The following is a 14,010-nucleotide window of genomic DNA, read 5'->3' as shown; positions in this document are numbered from 1 at the left end:
CCAAGTAGCTTGGAGAGCATCCCCCACAGTGAGGGAAGGAGTGAGGCTTGAGGGAGGAGCTGCTCCCTGCCACTGTGAGCACCTGCAGGGAAGGCATGCGGGGCATGTGCCCCTGGATTTGTGCATGGGGTGAGGGCGAGTTGCCTGCTGTGGGCTCAGGGCCAGGGTCTGCACCGGTCACTTCTCAGCAGGGGTCCTGGACAGGGGCAGGGTAGGCAACTGCAGCCCTGGGAGGGGTGGCTCCTATGGGGTGGGCTATAGCCACCCTAAAATTCTCTGTAGCCACACCTCCCAGCACAGCCCAGGCCTCCCTGCCAGGAAGAGACCGACACAGTCCCTGGCCCTCAGCCTGCAGTGAGCAGCCTGCTTTCACACTGTGCACAAATCTGGGGGGCCACATGCCCCCCCATGCCTCCTTCAGGCATGCACACAGCAGCAGGGAGCTTTTCCCCCCCCCACGCGTGCGCAGTCCCTGGATGAACTGCCCATGGTTCTGTCCCACTCCTAGGGTAGCATACACCACCCTGGCTGGGAAACTTCTGCCCCTGCCCCACTCCCTCCCTCACCATGGGGACCTCAATCTGCCCCCTCCCCTCTCCCTTCCCCCCCCACACACTGGCAGGACGTTGCTCTCCAAGCTGTTGGGCTGCATTCCTGTAAATTGGCTATCAGATCGGTATTGGCCAGTATGGCTAGTTAATAATCAGCCATTGGTATTGGCTGAGAGAATCTATCGGTGTACCCCTAATTTTAATGAAAAATTGCAACACGTTTCTCAAGGCATGTTGGTTGGTATTTGTGCTATTTCCAGTCCGTAACTCTGGATAGTTTTGCACAACTGTTGAGTGTAAAAATTTAACAAGCAGAAGCAGGGCTAAAATTACTTTATGAATCATTCAGTTTGAGACTACAAATTCTAAATTAAAATTGTTTCATTTTAAATATAAGGACATATAGTTTTTAGAATTTAGGGGTAATGAGAACATGAAACGTGTTGAGACCTGTTGAATAAAAAGGCCCGTTTCAGTGCCTAAACAAACGAACGAAAAGTGAATAAACTAGTATCTAAATCCAGTTAATTCTTATCGTTATGGTCTTATAAAGAAGAGATCTCCTTGGTTGGATTTGGGGGGAGAAAAGTGGGTCTTAAATAATCCATGCCCTGGGAAGTGAATAAAGGGGAAATTCTCGAATTAGCCAATCTGCCAAAAACAATAAGTAAAGTTGTCATGAGGATTTATTAAAATCCTTAGACGTAGTGGATCATTCCTAATAATGATCTTTTATTTTGTTTGTAGTAGGGCCAGTTGAAATGACTTGGGTTAAGATGTGGCTTCACTCTTGACTTCCGTGGCTTCTGTGCTTGTTAGACCTTTGCAATATATTGTGTTGGGTTTGAGTTCTTTTGATGTTATTGGGTCTCATTTTATGGTGCATCCTCTGGATGATGTGTTAGTTCCTTAAATGTCTGGAAAAAGAGTGGTTTAGAAGTAAGGAGGTTTTGGCAGGGTCTACAGAGGTGTGTGTGTTTGTTTGTTTGTTTGTTTGGTTGGTTTTTTGAAGTATCTTGCAAAAGTGAGAACTTGTGAGGTGGCTTGGTATTTGCAGTAGTGTTTTGCAGAACACAAGTGTCTAAAACCTAAAAGGATTGCAACCGAGTCTGATATTTTTACTCTTGCACTGTAAACATGCAGAAATCTACTTTTGAATGGCAGTTGGTATTTGGACATATTTCATATTGCATAAGCTGGAGTGTCCTGGGCAGTGCACACCTGGCTGAGTAGAAACAATTGTTGCAATTTATTTACCTGACTTTCAGCACGGATAGTAACTGCTTTCCTCTGTATAAAAGGAAAATTACCGTGTTTAGATTTCTCTCTTTGGTTAGTAAGATGAAATAATCAATGCATTATGGGAGTTGTGGTCTACTGACTTTGTTGGTGTACAAGCAGTATAAATATACTTGCATATGTGGTATAATGCCTCCAAACCAGATACGGTTAAATCCATTAGTGATCAAATAGGAGCTTCAAAGTGATGTTAAAATTCCAGGTTTGTTACCTATGTTATCAGTTAACTGGGCAAAGGGAATACATACATCTTTAATGGGCTTCATTCATTATTTTATTATGTACATACTTGGATTCCTATGGTGCTTTTAAATATAACACTTGGCCCCAAAGAACTTTTTGTCTTTGGGTTGTAAAGGGGAGGAGCTCTGATGTAAAAGTGTTGACAGGACTGGCACATGTGTTGGTAGTACCATGTGTTCTTTGCTTGCATTAAGTATTCCTAGCTGCCCTTAAACCTAACTTGTTGATGAATAGTTTTTTAAGACTGATGCTTGGTTTTGATGATTTGCATGATGAGGTGGTGGCTTAAATTACTGGCTTAAAATCGCACTCCAGCTGTAAGGAACACTGGAACAATAAAGCATTAGGACAAGAATGATACTGATACTCCTTCAAGACTTCTCTTCCAATGGAGGCAGATGTGCATGAGTTGAGTAAAGTCATAGGAAAGGCGAGTCTGAGTGGTGACAAAAAGTTGATCTCTGAGAGAGAGGAACAGAGATGGATGGGTTGTGTTCTGGGTATGGTTATATAAGACTAGAATGCAAACAGTTTTCTAGTGCTTAAAACTTTAATATTCAGAATGCTATCTGGTCAGTACTTTATAAAGATCTTGGAAATAAAATGCAACTTATTTTTCCTTAAGGCTAATGATAGTAACATTTCATCAACCTTTTCTCCCCCTCTGCAAAGAAGATTGCTTGCTTGCTTTTCAAGGCAAACCTTCAATAATGAGGGGGGGGGGTGTGCATGTGTATATGTTGGGGGGGGGTGAGTGTGAATGTATATTTGGGTGGGTATGATTGTATATATGTGGGGGAGTGTGGATGTGGGGGTGTGTGCATGCATGTGTACATATATGTGTATCTTGTGTGTGTGTGTGATTGAAGGTTTGCCTTGAATTACGCCCTCTTCCACTGCTACAGCAGGGAAAATAAATCTGGGGCAGTCCAGTGCAACCCTTAACATCTTCCCCCCCTCCCCCCAAACTTCTTCCCAGCCCCCTCATTGTCAGACCTTGCTCTCCCTGAGCATGTGGAAGTGAGGGGCAAATTTGAAAATGCTGGCTTTCATATTGACATACATGTAGTAATTTTCATATTATCAAGTTAATATGGGTACCAGTAGATTTACTTCATTCAGAATTGATGCATTTTACCTTTTTTGAAACTGATGCAAGTTTTTGTATAGGTACCCCATAAACATTAAGCTGCACTCCTGTTTCTATTTATGTATAGGCCAAACTATGCCTGATATTAGTCCAAAGCCAAAAGGCTCATGATTTTCCATATAGCTGCTGGGCCTCAGCAGAGTTGAGTGTTTCAAGCCATGGTGACCCCATAGCTGAACATTGCTGCGTATGTGTGCTCACTCCAGATCCTCCCCCTCCCTCCCCATCCTAATTAGCCCTCCATTTTGACTGGAACCAAGTGTTGTCATGAGTCCTGAGATCCCTCAGAATGTTATATGCAGATGAGATGCAGGGTGTCTTGGTCTGGCTCCACCTTCATGGAAGGCAGGGCTACACTGATCATATGTGACAAGCTGAGATGGGGCAACAGAGGGATTCTGGGTGAACTGTTTAGGGCCTTGTTCTGTGATGTTTACTAGACATTGAAGACTGGTGAAGACGCAGGAATCGCTGGAAATGGGGAAAGAAAAGTGCAGCCCAGTTGTGGGAGTGAATAGGATGTTGAAATGTATTCAGTGTAGTGACTTGGCATGATTTGAAAGAGAGTTGGTGCTGAGGGGGACTGAGTGCAATGGGTACTAGCATTATTTTATTCAGATGGGCTGTACTAGTATACCTTTGTTATAATCCCCATCAGTCTGTCTGCTCAGTGTGGGTTATGTGTTTGATAGTTATGATTAGTATTGGATGCACTGATCCAGTTCATAGTTGGTTTCTGTTATTGAACATGTGCTGCTGTTGGCTGCAGTTTAATGATAGACGGTGTATCCTGTGAGGTTTCCTTGTATGTGAATGTAAGATTAGGGATTTTTTTAACCCAATGCTGATTGGGGGTGGAGGAAACCTCATCTTGTACAGGAAACCCTTGCTATTCATGGTGCGAATATTCGGGGCAAGCACCGCCACAACTCCCTCTGGCGCTGCACTGAGTTCCTGCCTCTGCAGTTAAGGTAGGCACGGAGCGCTGCACGGGGCTGGGGAGGGCAGAGCCAGGGATATTGGAGAGGGCGTGCTGGGGATGGAGTGGGGGGCAGCAGTGGCATCTTCTCCCCCGGAGGCAGCTGCGGTTGGTCCCCAGGTGCTGTGGGGAGCCCCATACTTCCAGCCTTTCATGGGGGGTGGCAGAGCAGGGGTTGACTCTGGGGTCTGACAGGGAGCCCTGTCAGTATTCGTGGATTTTGCCATTCGCTGGGATCTCCTGCAAATGGCAAGGGTCTCCTGTATTGGAGTAGTAGTGCCCCTCTTTGTATGGTAGTGCCCCTCTTTAAGAAAGGGAAGAGGAAGATCCAAGCAACAACAGCCTAGTCAGTCTGACTTCGATACCTTGAAAAGTTTTATGGAGCAGATGGTTTAAGGAATCTGTTTCTGAACACGTAGAAGAGAACAAGATGATCAGGCACAGCCAGCATGGATTCACTGAGAGCAAGTCATGCCTGATCAACTTGATTTCTTTCTGTGATAAGGTGATGGGCTGTGTGGGGCAAGGAAGCAGTGGATGTGCTTTATCTCAATTTTAGCAAGGCTTTCGACACTGTCCCATGATATTCTTATTATTAAGCTAAGAAATTAGTCTAGATTTGGGCTGTCCAACTTCTGATCCATCATAGCCTGCATTTCTATTCACATCTTTCTTGTGGGCCTCATCTTTTCTCTCCCTCGCCCTCTTCCTCATTTTCACTTTTTTTGGAAATGGCACACCTCCCTTTCTCCCAACCCCAATACCAGCTCTGTTGTGGACACTGAAATAAGCTGCATCTCACCATAAAATGTTAGCACTGGTATACATACATACCTGCCCACCCGGCCTGATGGTGTGTGGATTGGGAGCTGCCCACCATAGGGCTGGGCAGGATCTGTGCCTCCATGTGGGGCTTCCAGCACTCCAGCGGGAAGCCACTCATGGAGGCATGGAGCCTGCCTAGCCTCGATGGTGCATGCCTCCATGGGTGGCTTCTTGGCTGGCCTGATGGCATGCAACTCCCAGTCCATGCACCGTTGAGCTGGGTCGGCCCTCCATGTGGGGCTTCTTCCCCCCCCCCCATGCTCCCCATCTCCTTGCTTCATCAGCCCTCACCTGCATGCTCCCTGCAAGCCCCACTTACCTCAAAGGCTCCAGGAGGGAAAGCGAGCATGAGCTAAGCCCTGGCTGACTGAGAGTCTCAGGCCCTGCACCACTGCTGCGTGCCGCCCCCCCCCCCCCCCCGGGTTTGTCAGCCTTTTTGCAATAAGTTCTTGCAGGCTGGAACTTTACCAGGCTGCAGAGCGCTCTTTGCAAAAGTGGAAAATCTGTGGGTATCTCCGTTAAAATTAAAATCTGCTTTTTTCTCTGTGAAAGGGGAAAACCCAGATCCCTGGTTATGTAAAACTAAAGACTGCCATGTCTTCGAACAGCAAGCTTGGTTGGGGTGCAGTTTCTGAGAGAGTATTGTGACAGCACATGCATAGGCTGTCCAAACTGATACGACCAGTAACATTTGACAGCAATGAGTCCTACACTCCTGATGATAGTGAGTTGTTTGGGATTTTGATAGCATATTTTGCTTTAATATTAAAAGGGGGGGGAAGCCTTCAGCCTTCATACTAAGTAAATCTTAACTTTTGATTAGTTCTTCCCTTTCAGTATTCCAGTAAAAACTTTTATATTTGAGCTTGTGTGAAACTAGTCATAACATTTTCAGAATCTGAAATGTTAGAGGTGGAAAAGCTATGAGGGGTTTTCCAGGGTTTTGGGTTGTAGCCGTGTTGGTCTAAGGACATAGGCAGGCAAGGTCTTTGAGTAGATGTGGTATCTTATTAGACCAACTGAGTGGTTGGAAAAAACTGCTTAGCAAGCTTTTGGGTACAATCTCCCCTCCTCAGGCATAGGGAGTCTCTGCTGTTCTGAGACTTCAAGGAATGAGAGAAGCTAAAAGTGTGGCAGGGGGTCAGTAAATATGTAAATGGGTGGAAATTAAGAAAACAAAAGGTAGAGCAGGGAAGAGGGCGTAAAAGGAGAAGGGGGGGACCAAAGATGAGTAAGGGAGACTCAATAGTAGTAGTATTAATTGGAGGTAGAAAAGAGGCTGCCTGTGAAAAAGGTAATAGCTGGAAATTATGAAGACAAAGGGGAGAAAGGGAGGGGAGGAAGAGTGTGAGGTCAGGTCTGGCAGGGATTTTCTGAACATTGGGTTTTCCAGGGGCTCTTCCAAACATTTAATGAACATTGACAGTCCAATCTTCATATCTTAAAACTGCATGTTGATTTGTTTCTAGTAATACTCAAACGCAGCAAAATTAAATGTAAGCTTTCACGTGCTGCTTCTTTGTTAGAGGTGAAATCTACCCTTTGCCTATATGCTGAATAACTGGAGCATATTTAGCAGTAACCACTAATTAAGGAGTTTAAATGTTCCCTCTGTGCTCCCTGTTTTAATGATGAAACTGTTATTTCTTTCCCTTGTTCTGAAATAATGATGGTTCAGTCATTGATGTAACATGTACAAGAAGCTGTCATACTAAACTACTGAAACCTAATGGACTACATCTAAACGTTCTGTATTTTAATTGGCATGCAAGGATTACTTAAATTGTTGGTTTCAGTGAGGTTTAGAGGTTTCATACTGCTTCAGAGACCTATGGCTATAAAAGAGCAAGCAATATGTTGGACTTCAATTGAAGTAAAAACTTTTTATAGTGGATTGTGGGGGTCAGTGTTCTTTAGGCAAAAAATGCAAGTGGATGAACTGGTGTCATGCTCATAGCCTTCTCTTCAGCTGAGAAATGACATGAGGACTTGTCTCATTTTAGAGTCCATCTCCTAGAGGGAAGTTCAGGAAGAGCAGTGAAGAGCTGATAGCCAGTCTTGCACCAATCATTATTGATTTGTAGTCAAGCATACTTCTTTTGTGCATGGATGTCCTTGCTGGAATATGTTAGGATTAGATTAATCAAGATCTGCTTACTAATACCTATCATTTTAATTACTACAGGGCTGTGGTAGCATCTTAATTTTTATGGATTACGATATCCAAACATATGTCCATATTTCAGATGCAAATGACACATGAACATTAAACTTTATCCGCTTTCTTTGCTTGAGGAAGTAATTTATAGCTCTCCCTGTTGCGCTTCCAAATGTAGAACATGGATCTTGGATCTTTGAAATGAGAACCATATTTTTTTTTCACCTTTTGGTCATCAGGATGACTTTTTGAATGCCCTACTTATTCATTCCAAAGCACCATGTCTGCATGCCTTTTTCAGCAGGTGCTTTGATTTCTTGGCATGTAAAGCATAGGTGATTGAGCTGAGCACGGATCAGAAGGAGTGTCACTTGAAGTACATGAATACTGATCTTCCCATGCAATTTAAAGACTGTGGCACATTGTTAAATGTATCCTGCTGAAAATTGTGGAGCATACGTGGATATCTTTTGAAATTAAGTCTTGATATTTATGCAACAGCAGTCTTGTTTTTACAGCTTTTAAAGTTTCCTACTTAATGCTTTTTATGAAGTAACTATTATGGTGAAAAGCAATGTTAACATTTTGGGGAATGCAGACCTTCATTCATCCCCCTCCCCCCCCCAAGATTTTGCAGATTTAACATAAGATCTGGACTAACATCCTTTTCTTTTTCCTTTCCCTTCACTGCAGCCTGACAATGAAATCTCTTCAGAATGTAACCACGTAAGTATTGCCTCATTTTCTTTCATTTGTAACTAGCTATTGTATTTCTTCTCCCCAAGGCACTAAGGGGCTAATGTGATTATGGGTAATGGAAGAAAACGTGTTCCCTTTTAATCCCCATATAATCTGAGTTTTTCTGATAGGGAATCTCACTTCTCTCAGCAGGAAAAGGAGAAACTCACTGAGCTTAATGAAATGGCACAAAGTTCATTAAATTCTATTTTTATTGCTTTGATATGGGGAAGAATGGGTCAGCTAAATACTTTTTTGCCCTATAACCTTGCTCTGTGTGGTATTACATGCAGGATGAATGAGATTAGCAAAAAGGCCCTGTTGAAAGAGCCAGAGATGCAAATGCAGCATAAAATAAATGCTTAGAGGTTACTAGATAACCCAAATAGTTTCACTGTTAAACAAAACTCGGTAGGTTTTACTGATCTAGTTTGCATTGGTGAAATCGGTGAGATTGAATAGCTTGTAAAATAGTACAGCTGTTGTTATTGAACAGTTGTTTTTGAGTTCCTGAAACATCGGGTCCAGATAAGGATGATTCAAGTGTCCTGAAAGAACCATGTGGTGAACTGATGCTTCCTTTGTGAAATAGGAATGTTCCTCAGAGGCCTGTTGGTGTTATCCCTCAGGTGTATTCTGAAAGAAAGTGCAAGCTGGAAATTCTAAGCATATAGACTTGTGAGGCCAAGACCTCAGATTCATCAGTTTAAAAACCTAAGATACTTAACCACCCCAAGCCACCCCCAAGTCTCCCCAGAAATCAAAGGAGTCGTGCCTTAGTGTGTCTGAATTGCAACTGCAGTCTAGTTTGGATCTATTGCTTTGTCAGCCTTAAAATACTTAATTGTTTTACGAATGCAGAGAAGAGGGTATGGTTGCAAGAGGAGTCCCCATTAGGGCCCAGTACATAGGAGCATGGGTGAGGGCACCATAGTTTGTATGTGTATGTGTGCACATGCACAAGAGTCCATCTCACCCTTTCCAAAAAGTCCTCTCATCTTTGTTTCACTTTTTTGAGTGCTGGCAAAGAAAAGACTTTTGTGGGACTGCTCTGCAAGAGTTGCTGCCATCACCTGAAAGTTCTGTGTGGGTCATAACACATCTTCTGCCTCATTTTTAACACAGAAGATGTCTCTCTCTCTCTCTCTCTCTCTCTTTCTTGGTTCATGTATCAAATGGGTCTCTCTCTGGGTCGTGCATCAAAGGATAGTAAGTGTGATAGAGCATGGGCTTGACCACTGAATATCCATTTAATTAGATGTTACCAAAATAGCATTTGAAATAACAACATTTATGTGTTTTAGGCTGTTTTATAAAAAAATTATTTTTTTATGTTCATTCAAAGGCACAGTGGGATCTAATCTTAACAGTCACGCCTCTTGTGTTAGATGTGCATGGCAGGAGGCATTATTGTGGAAATAGAGATCAGATCCCAATTCCATTCTCTTGCTGGTGCAGTGGGGGAGCCATGGTTGGGAGTGCCAGGGACCATGATCCTGGGCTTCCACTGCAGGTAGCAAGCAGGTAGCTATCAACAGGTAGCAAGCAGTGTGCCCATGCCTGTGTGCACCAGCAAGCTGATTTGCGCTCCCAGCCCCCTGAGTTCACCAGCCCCACATTCTGTTTTAAGGTGCAATGACAACCAGCTGCAAAATTATTACTCATACTTTGTATAATAATTTTGTGGCTTATTCCCTATTTTATTGCACCATATTTGCATGAACATGTGGCTGGGTTATTGCTATGCTGTACTGCTGCTGTTATTAGTGTAATGTCTGCCAGGGGCCTTAGACTTCGTAATTTTAAGAGAAATACAGCAGTGGTTCCTATGACTTCTATATGGACCCAGACTAGCAGTTGTCTGTGATAGTTATTGGACTCTTGTATTCATGTTTCTTTTTAAATTGGTTTCCTGCTGAGGTGCTTTAGTGCACCTGGGACATTTTTATATTTATGGTGGGTGTAAGGACAATGTCTAAAGTGACATGCTTTTGAATCAGTACAGAAGATTAAATTTTTGCTCTTGTCAGAGGCGTATCTGATAGGTAAGGAAGGACCACCTGAAATCGCTATTGCGCGTGTTTTGCAGAAATCATGAAATCGGGCAATCTCCATGAAATCTGCAGGGGGAAAAACCCCCCTCTAAAAACAAATAAAAAACAGTTACAAAAATGAAATACTGGCTCACCAGCAGGCACCAGCAGTCCTCCCAGCCATGAAGCCTGGTATGAAGGGGGATGCCCTCACAAGGGCGAACAGCTAAGAGGGCTGCCAACTAGAGGTGCACCGATTTTTAGATATTTTTGGAGCCAGTACTGATAGCCGATTTTTAAGGAGGTATATCGGCCAATACTAATCTGATTTCTGATACCAGCCTGGCAGCTTGGAGAGCTGTGCATGTAGCAGGTAAGTCTGGTATGGCGGAATGGGTTGGGGGAGGGAAGGGGTGGGGAGCGGGGCAGATCAAGGCCCCCATGGTGAGGGAGAAGTGGGGCAGGGGCTGTCTGGGTGGGGTGGATGCAGCTTGTCCGGGGGGGGAAGGGGGGTTCCCGCTGCTGCACACTGCTCATCTGGGAGCTGCTGGTCTGGCGTTTTTTCTGGTGGCTTCTGTTGCTGCTTGTCCAGGAGGGAATGGGGGGGTGGGGGGGTGTGCCCCCAGATCTGGGCAGGGCAGGGTACAACCCCCCCCCCGCCCCCCCATGCCCTCCTGGATGAGCAGCGGGAGCTGCCAGGCGAGCGCCAGATCAGCAGCTCTTGGATGAGCAGCACGCAGCAGCGGGAGCCAACCCCCTCTTCCCTTCCCCCTCCCCTTCCATCACATCAGACTTGCAAGCTGCTGGGCTGTGCTCCTCACTGCCTAGATAATGCACTGTGGCTGTGCGCACACAGGCATTTATCAGCCAAATTACTGGCCTCATCGAGCAGACTTCCATACAATCAATTTTTTTTATATTAGTGACAATCAAATATCGCACTGATGTATCTATCATACCTCTACTGCCAACTCCGCCTCTTGTTGGTGATTAGCTAAGAGGGTTGCCTGTCTTGTGGACCTGCCTCTCTCAGCCAGTCAGTAGCAAGGGGTGGGGCTGTATGATGGACAGCCCTCAACCAAAAAGAGCCTGTTTTCCATTTGTACTGCTCCCCCCTCCACTCTGTAGATTAATCCCATGCTGTTTTTGTAGGGGCTTTGACCTTCATACGTGTTTTGCAGTTAACTAAATTATATTTAACACCCCAAGTGGTGTGTGTTTAGGGGGGCAGGCGGGTTCTTGCCAAAAGAGAATCCATAGATTTGGAGTGGCCTGTTACACCACAGTTTAACCTGGATATTGTTGAGGTAATAGCCCTCCAAAGAGAAGCAAATGGGGGACTGAATGCACAGCTCGCTTCAAATCTAGCCAGGTTCTAGGTTTTGGTTTATAAACCCTGTCCAGTCCATTACCTGTCATATTTTTGAAGAATGTGTTACATAGTACACCTAAGCCATAGTGCATGTGTGTATTCAGTGGACTGAAGGCATCAGTATAGGGACTTTCCTGAATTTACAGTATATGTTTATTTATGGAGTCCATTGTCTTATGACCCCAATTCCATTCGTTCTGAAAACGGATGCAACACATTTCAAGTCAGCTTGTGCTCACATGCAGAGAACTAGTTTTTGGTGGTTATCTAGTGCAGGGGTGTCCAACCTTTTTGAATGTGGGGCCGAATCACAAACTTTTTATCACCCAGTGGGCTGGCGAGCCATATTCAAAGACCTCACAGGAAGTGGCATCACACCAAGAAGTGATGTCATATGACCTTTGACACCAATGAAGTTGCAGCAAGTGACAATGAAATGGGTCTAAATAACCAGTTCAAAACTCTTACTCTATAGCATCCGCCTCTGCCACTGTTCGGGACAGGATACTGAGCTAGATGGACCATGGGACTGACCAAGCATGTCACTTTCTATGCTCTTATGTTCAGAAGCTCTTACGTTCTTTTGGCTGAGCTTCCAAACTATGGCTGAGATTTGCAAAAAGGGGTAGATAGGCATGTTACAAGGTTGTCATAAAAGATTTGGAGCCCTCTAAATCCCATTCATTTTAATGGAAGTTGGCCGTTTGACTCAGCTTTGAAAATCTCAGCCCAAGGTGCCAACCAAAGAAGTTGAAATATATTTTGCACTTCTATGTGGGGCTCTCCAAGCATTTTACAAACATGAAATGAACCTCAGGATGAGCCCAGCTGGAGGAACAGGGGGCTCAGCTGCACTTTCCCCTTACCTGTGCTGGTCAGTCCCGAGCGGCACACGGCTTTGCTGCCACTTCTGCTGCCTGGTGCTGACTCAGGCGGGTCTGTCCCAACCGGAGCAGCATGCAGTTGAAGCTGGCTTCCCACGTGCTACTGGGGATGGCAGGAGCCCAGCTGGGTTGGCACCAGCCAGCAGAAGCGGCAGTGGAGCTGTGTGCTGCTTGGGACTGACGGGCGCAGGCAGGGGGAAAATGCAGCTGAGCCTTTGTTGCTCCGGCCAGGCTCATCCTGTCCTGAGCAGCACACGGCTCCACTGTCGCTTCTGCTGGCCAGTGTCGACCCGGCCGGGCTCCCCCCGTCCCCAGTAGCATGTGGGAAGCCAGCTTCAGCTGCATGCTGCTTTTCCTGGCCTGTGCTGATCCGGCTGGATCCATCCCATCTGGAGCAGCATGCGGCTGAAGCCGGGTTCCCACGAGCTGCTGGGGACGGGAGGAGCCCGGCCGGGTCTGCACCAGCCAGCAGAAGCGGTGGCAGAGCCACGTGCTGCTCAGGACAGGACGAGCCCGACCGGAGCGGCAGGGGCTCAGCTGCATTTTCCCCCTGCCTGCACCGGTCAGTCCTGAGCGGCACGTGGCTCTGCTGCCACTTTTGCTGGCTGGTGCCGAGCTGGCCGGGCTCCTCCCGGCCACAGCAGCACTTGGGAATCTGGCTTCAGCTGCGTGCTGCTCCAGATGGGACAGACCTGCCTGGGTCGGCACCAGCCAGCAGAGGTGGCGGTGGAGTCGTGTGCCGCTCGGGACTAACCAGCGCAGGTAGGGGGAAAGTGCAGCTGAACCCCTGCTGCTCCGGCTGGGGTCATCCTGTCGTGAGCGGCACGTGGCTACTCCTCTTCCCACATGCACCGTGTCAGCAATGTCAAGCGTGCGTGTGGGAACCGTGTCTCTTCCCCAGCCCTTCAGCAGCCATTAGGAAGCTGCTGTCGGCCGGGGGAGGGACAAGGGGTGGGAACGAAAGTAAACAGTGTTTACTTTTATTTCCCGTTGCAGCACCGCAGGCCACAGAAAACGGCTTGGCGGGCCGCATGTTGGACAAGCCTGATCTAGTGGGAGAAATAAAAAGTTGCAAAAATAAATCCACTGGTAACTTTGTCTCTCAATTTTGAATATGGAAGATTACATTAGTGAAGCTGGATATTGGTCAGCTTAACTGAAAGAAATTGCTTTAAATCTAGCTCTAGGCTGAAGCTAGTGCTTGCTTATCATCCCTGGGCTCATCTACATGTGCATTAATACGCTCTATGCTTCTGCGCAGTAGAATTAGGCTACTTCACAGTTAATGTCTCGTGTAGACGCGCCCCCTTTATAGGAGATCTCTAACCACAAATAACATTCTCTTCCCCTCCTTTTCATGTAGTTGTTGTGGAACTACAAGGCTAACCTGACTACAGACCCAAAGTTTGACTCCGTGGCCAGAGATGTCTGTAAATCCACCATAGTAGAGGTAAGAGGGATGGCTATTGTCTTATTTTTGGGGGTGGCTTAATCACCAAAGCAGATATCTTTTTAAATCTAATGAACATTTTGAAGTTCTCTAGGTAAGAGATGATTTAGAGATGTTTAAAGCTGTGTTGTGCAGCCTAGTGCCAAGCTACATGGCATGGCTTTAAACTTACTAGCCTGTGGGAAACGCATTGGCCCCCCACACATGGGCACCTTTTAAAGCCATGATGCGCATAGCCTGGCATTGGGTACTGGTTCTCCACACTGGGCTGCGTTAGGTGACTTTAAAGGTCTGAGCATGCAGTGGGGTCTGAGAGATTTTATCCCAG

At 45.9% G+C, this 14,010-nt stretch overlaps 1 protein-coding gene across 1 annotated transcript in view; it reads left to right on the top strand.

Annotated features, from left to right (window-relative positions):
• The window catches only part of GLG1 (golgi glycoprotein 1), a 115,586-nt gene that overhangs the window by 30,563 nt on the left and 71,013 nt on the right, over positions 1-14,010 (top strand). The window contains exons 2-3 of the mRNA XM_019497278.2: positions 7,899-7,931; positions 13,596-13,682. Of these exons, the coding sequence (XP_019352823.2) occupies positions 7,899-7,931; positions 13,596-13,682 (120 nt within the window). The remainder of the gene's footprint in view (positions 1-7,898; positions 7,932-13,595; positions 13,683-14,010) is intronic.

Source organism: Alligator mississippiensis, chromosome 10 (assembly GCF_030867095.1).
Source record: "Alligator mississippiensis isolate rAllMis1 chromosome 10, rAllMis1, whole genome shotgun sequence".
NCBI lineage: Eukaryota > Metazoa > Chordata > Crocodylia > Alligatoridae > Alligator > Alligator mississippiensis.
The sequence above is the reverse complement of the archived record's forward strand: the minus strand, read 5'-3'. Positions and strand labels throughout refer to the sequence as shown.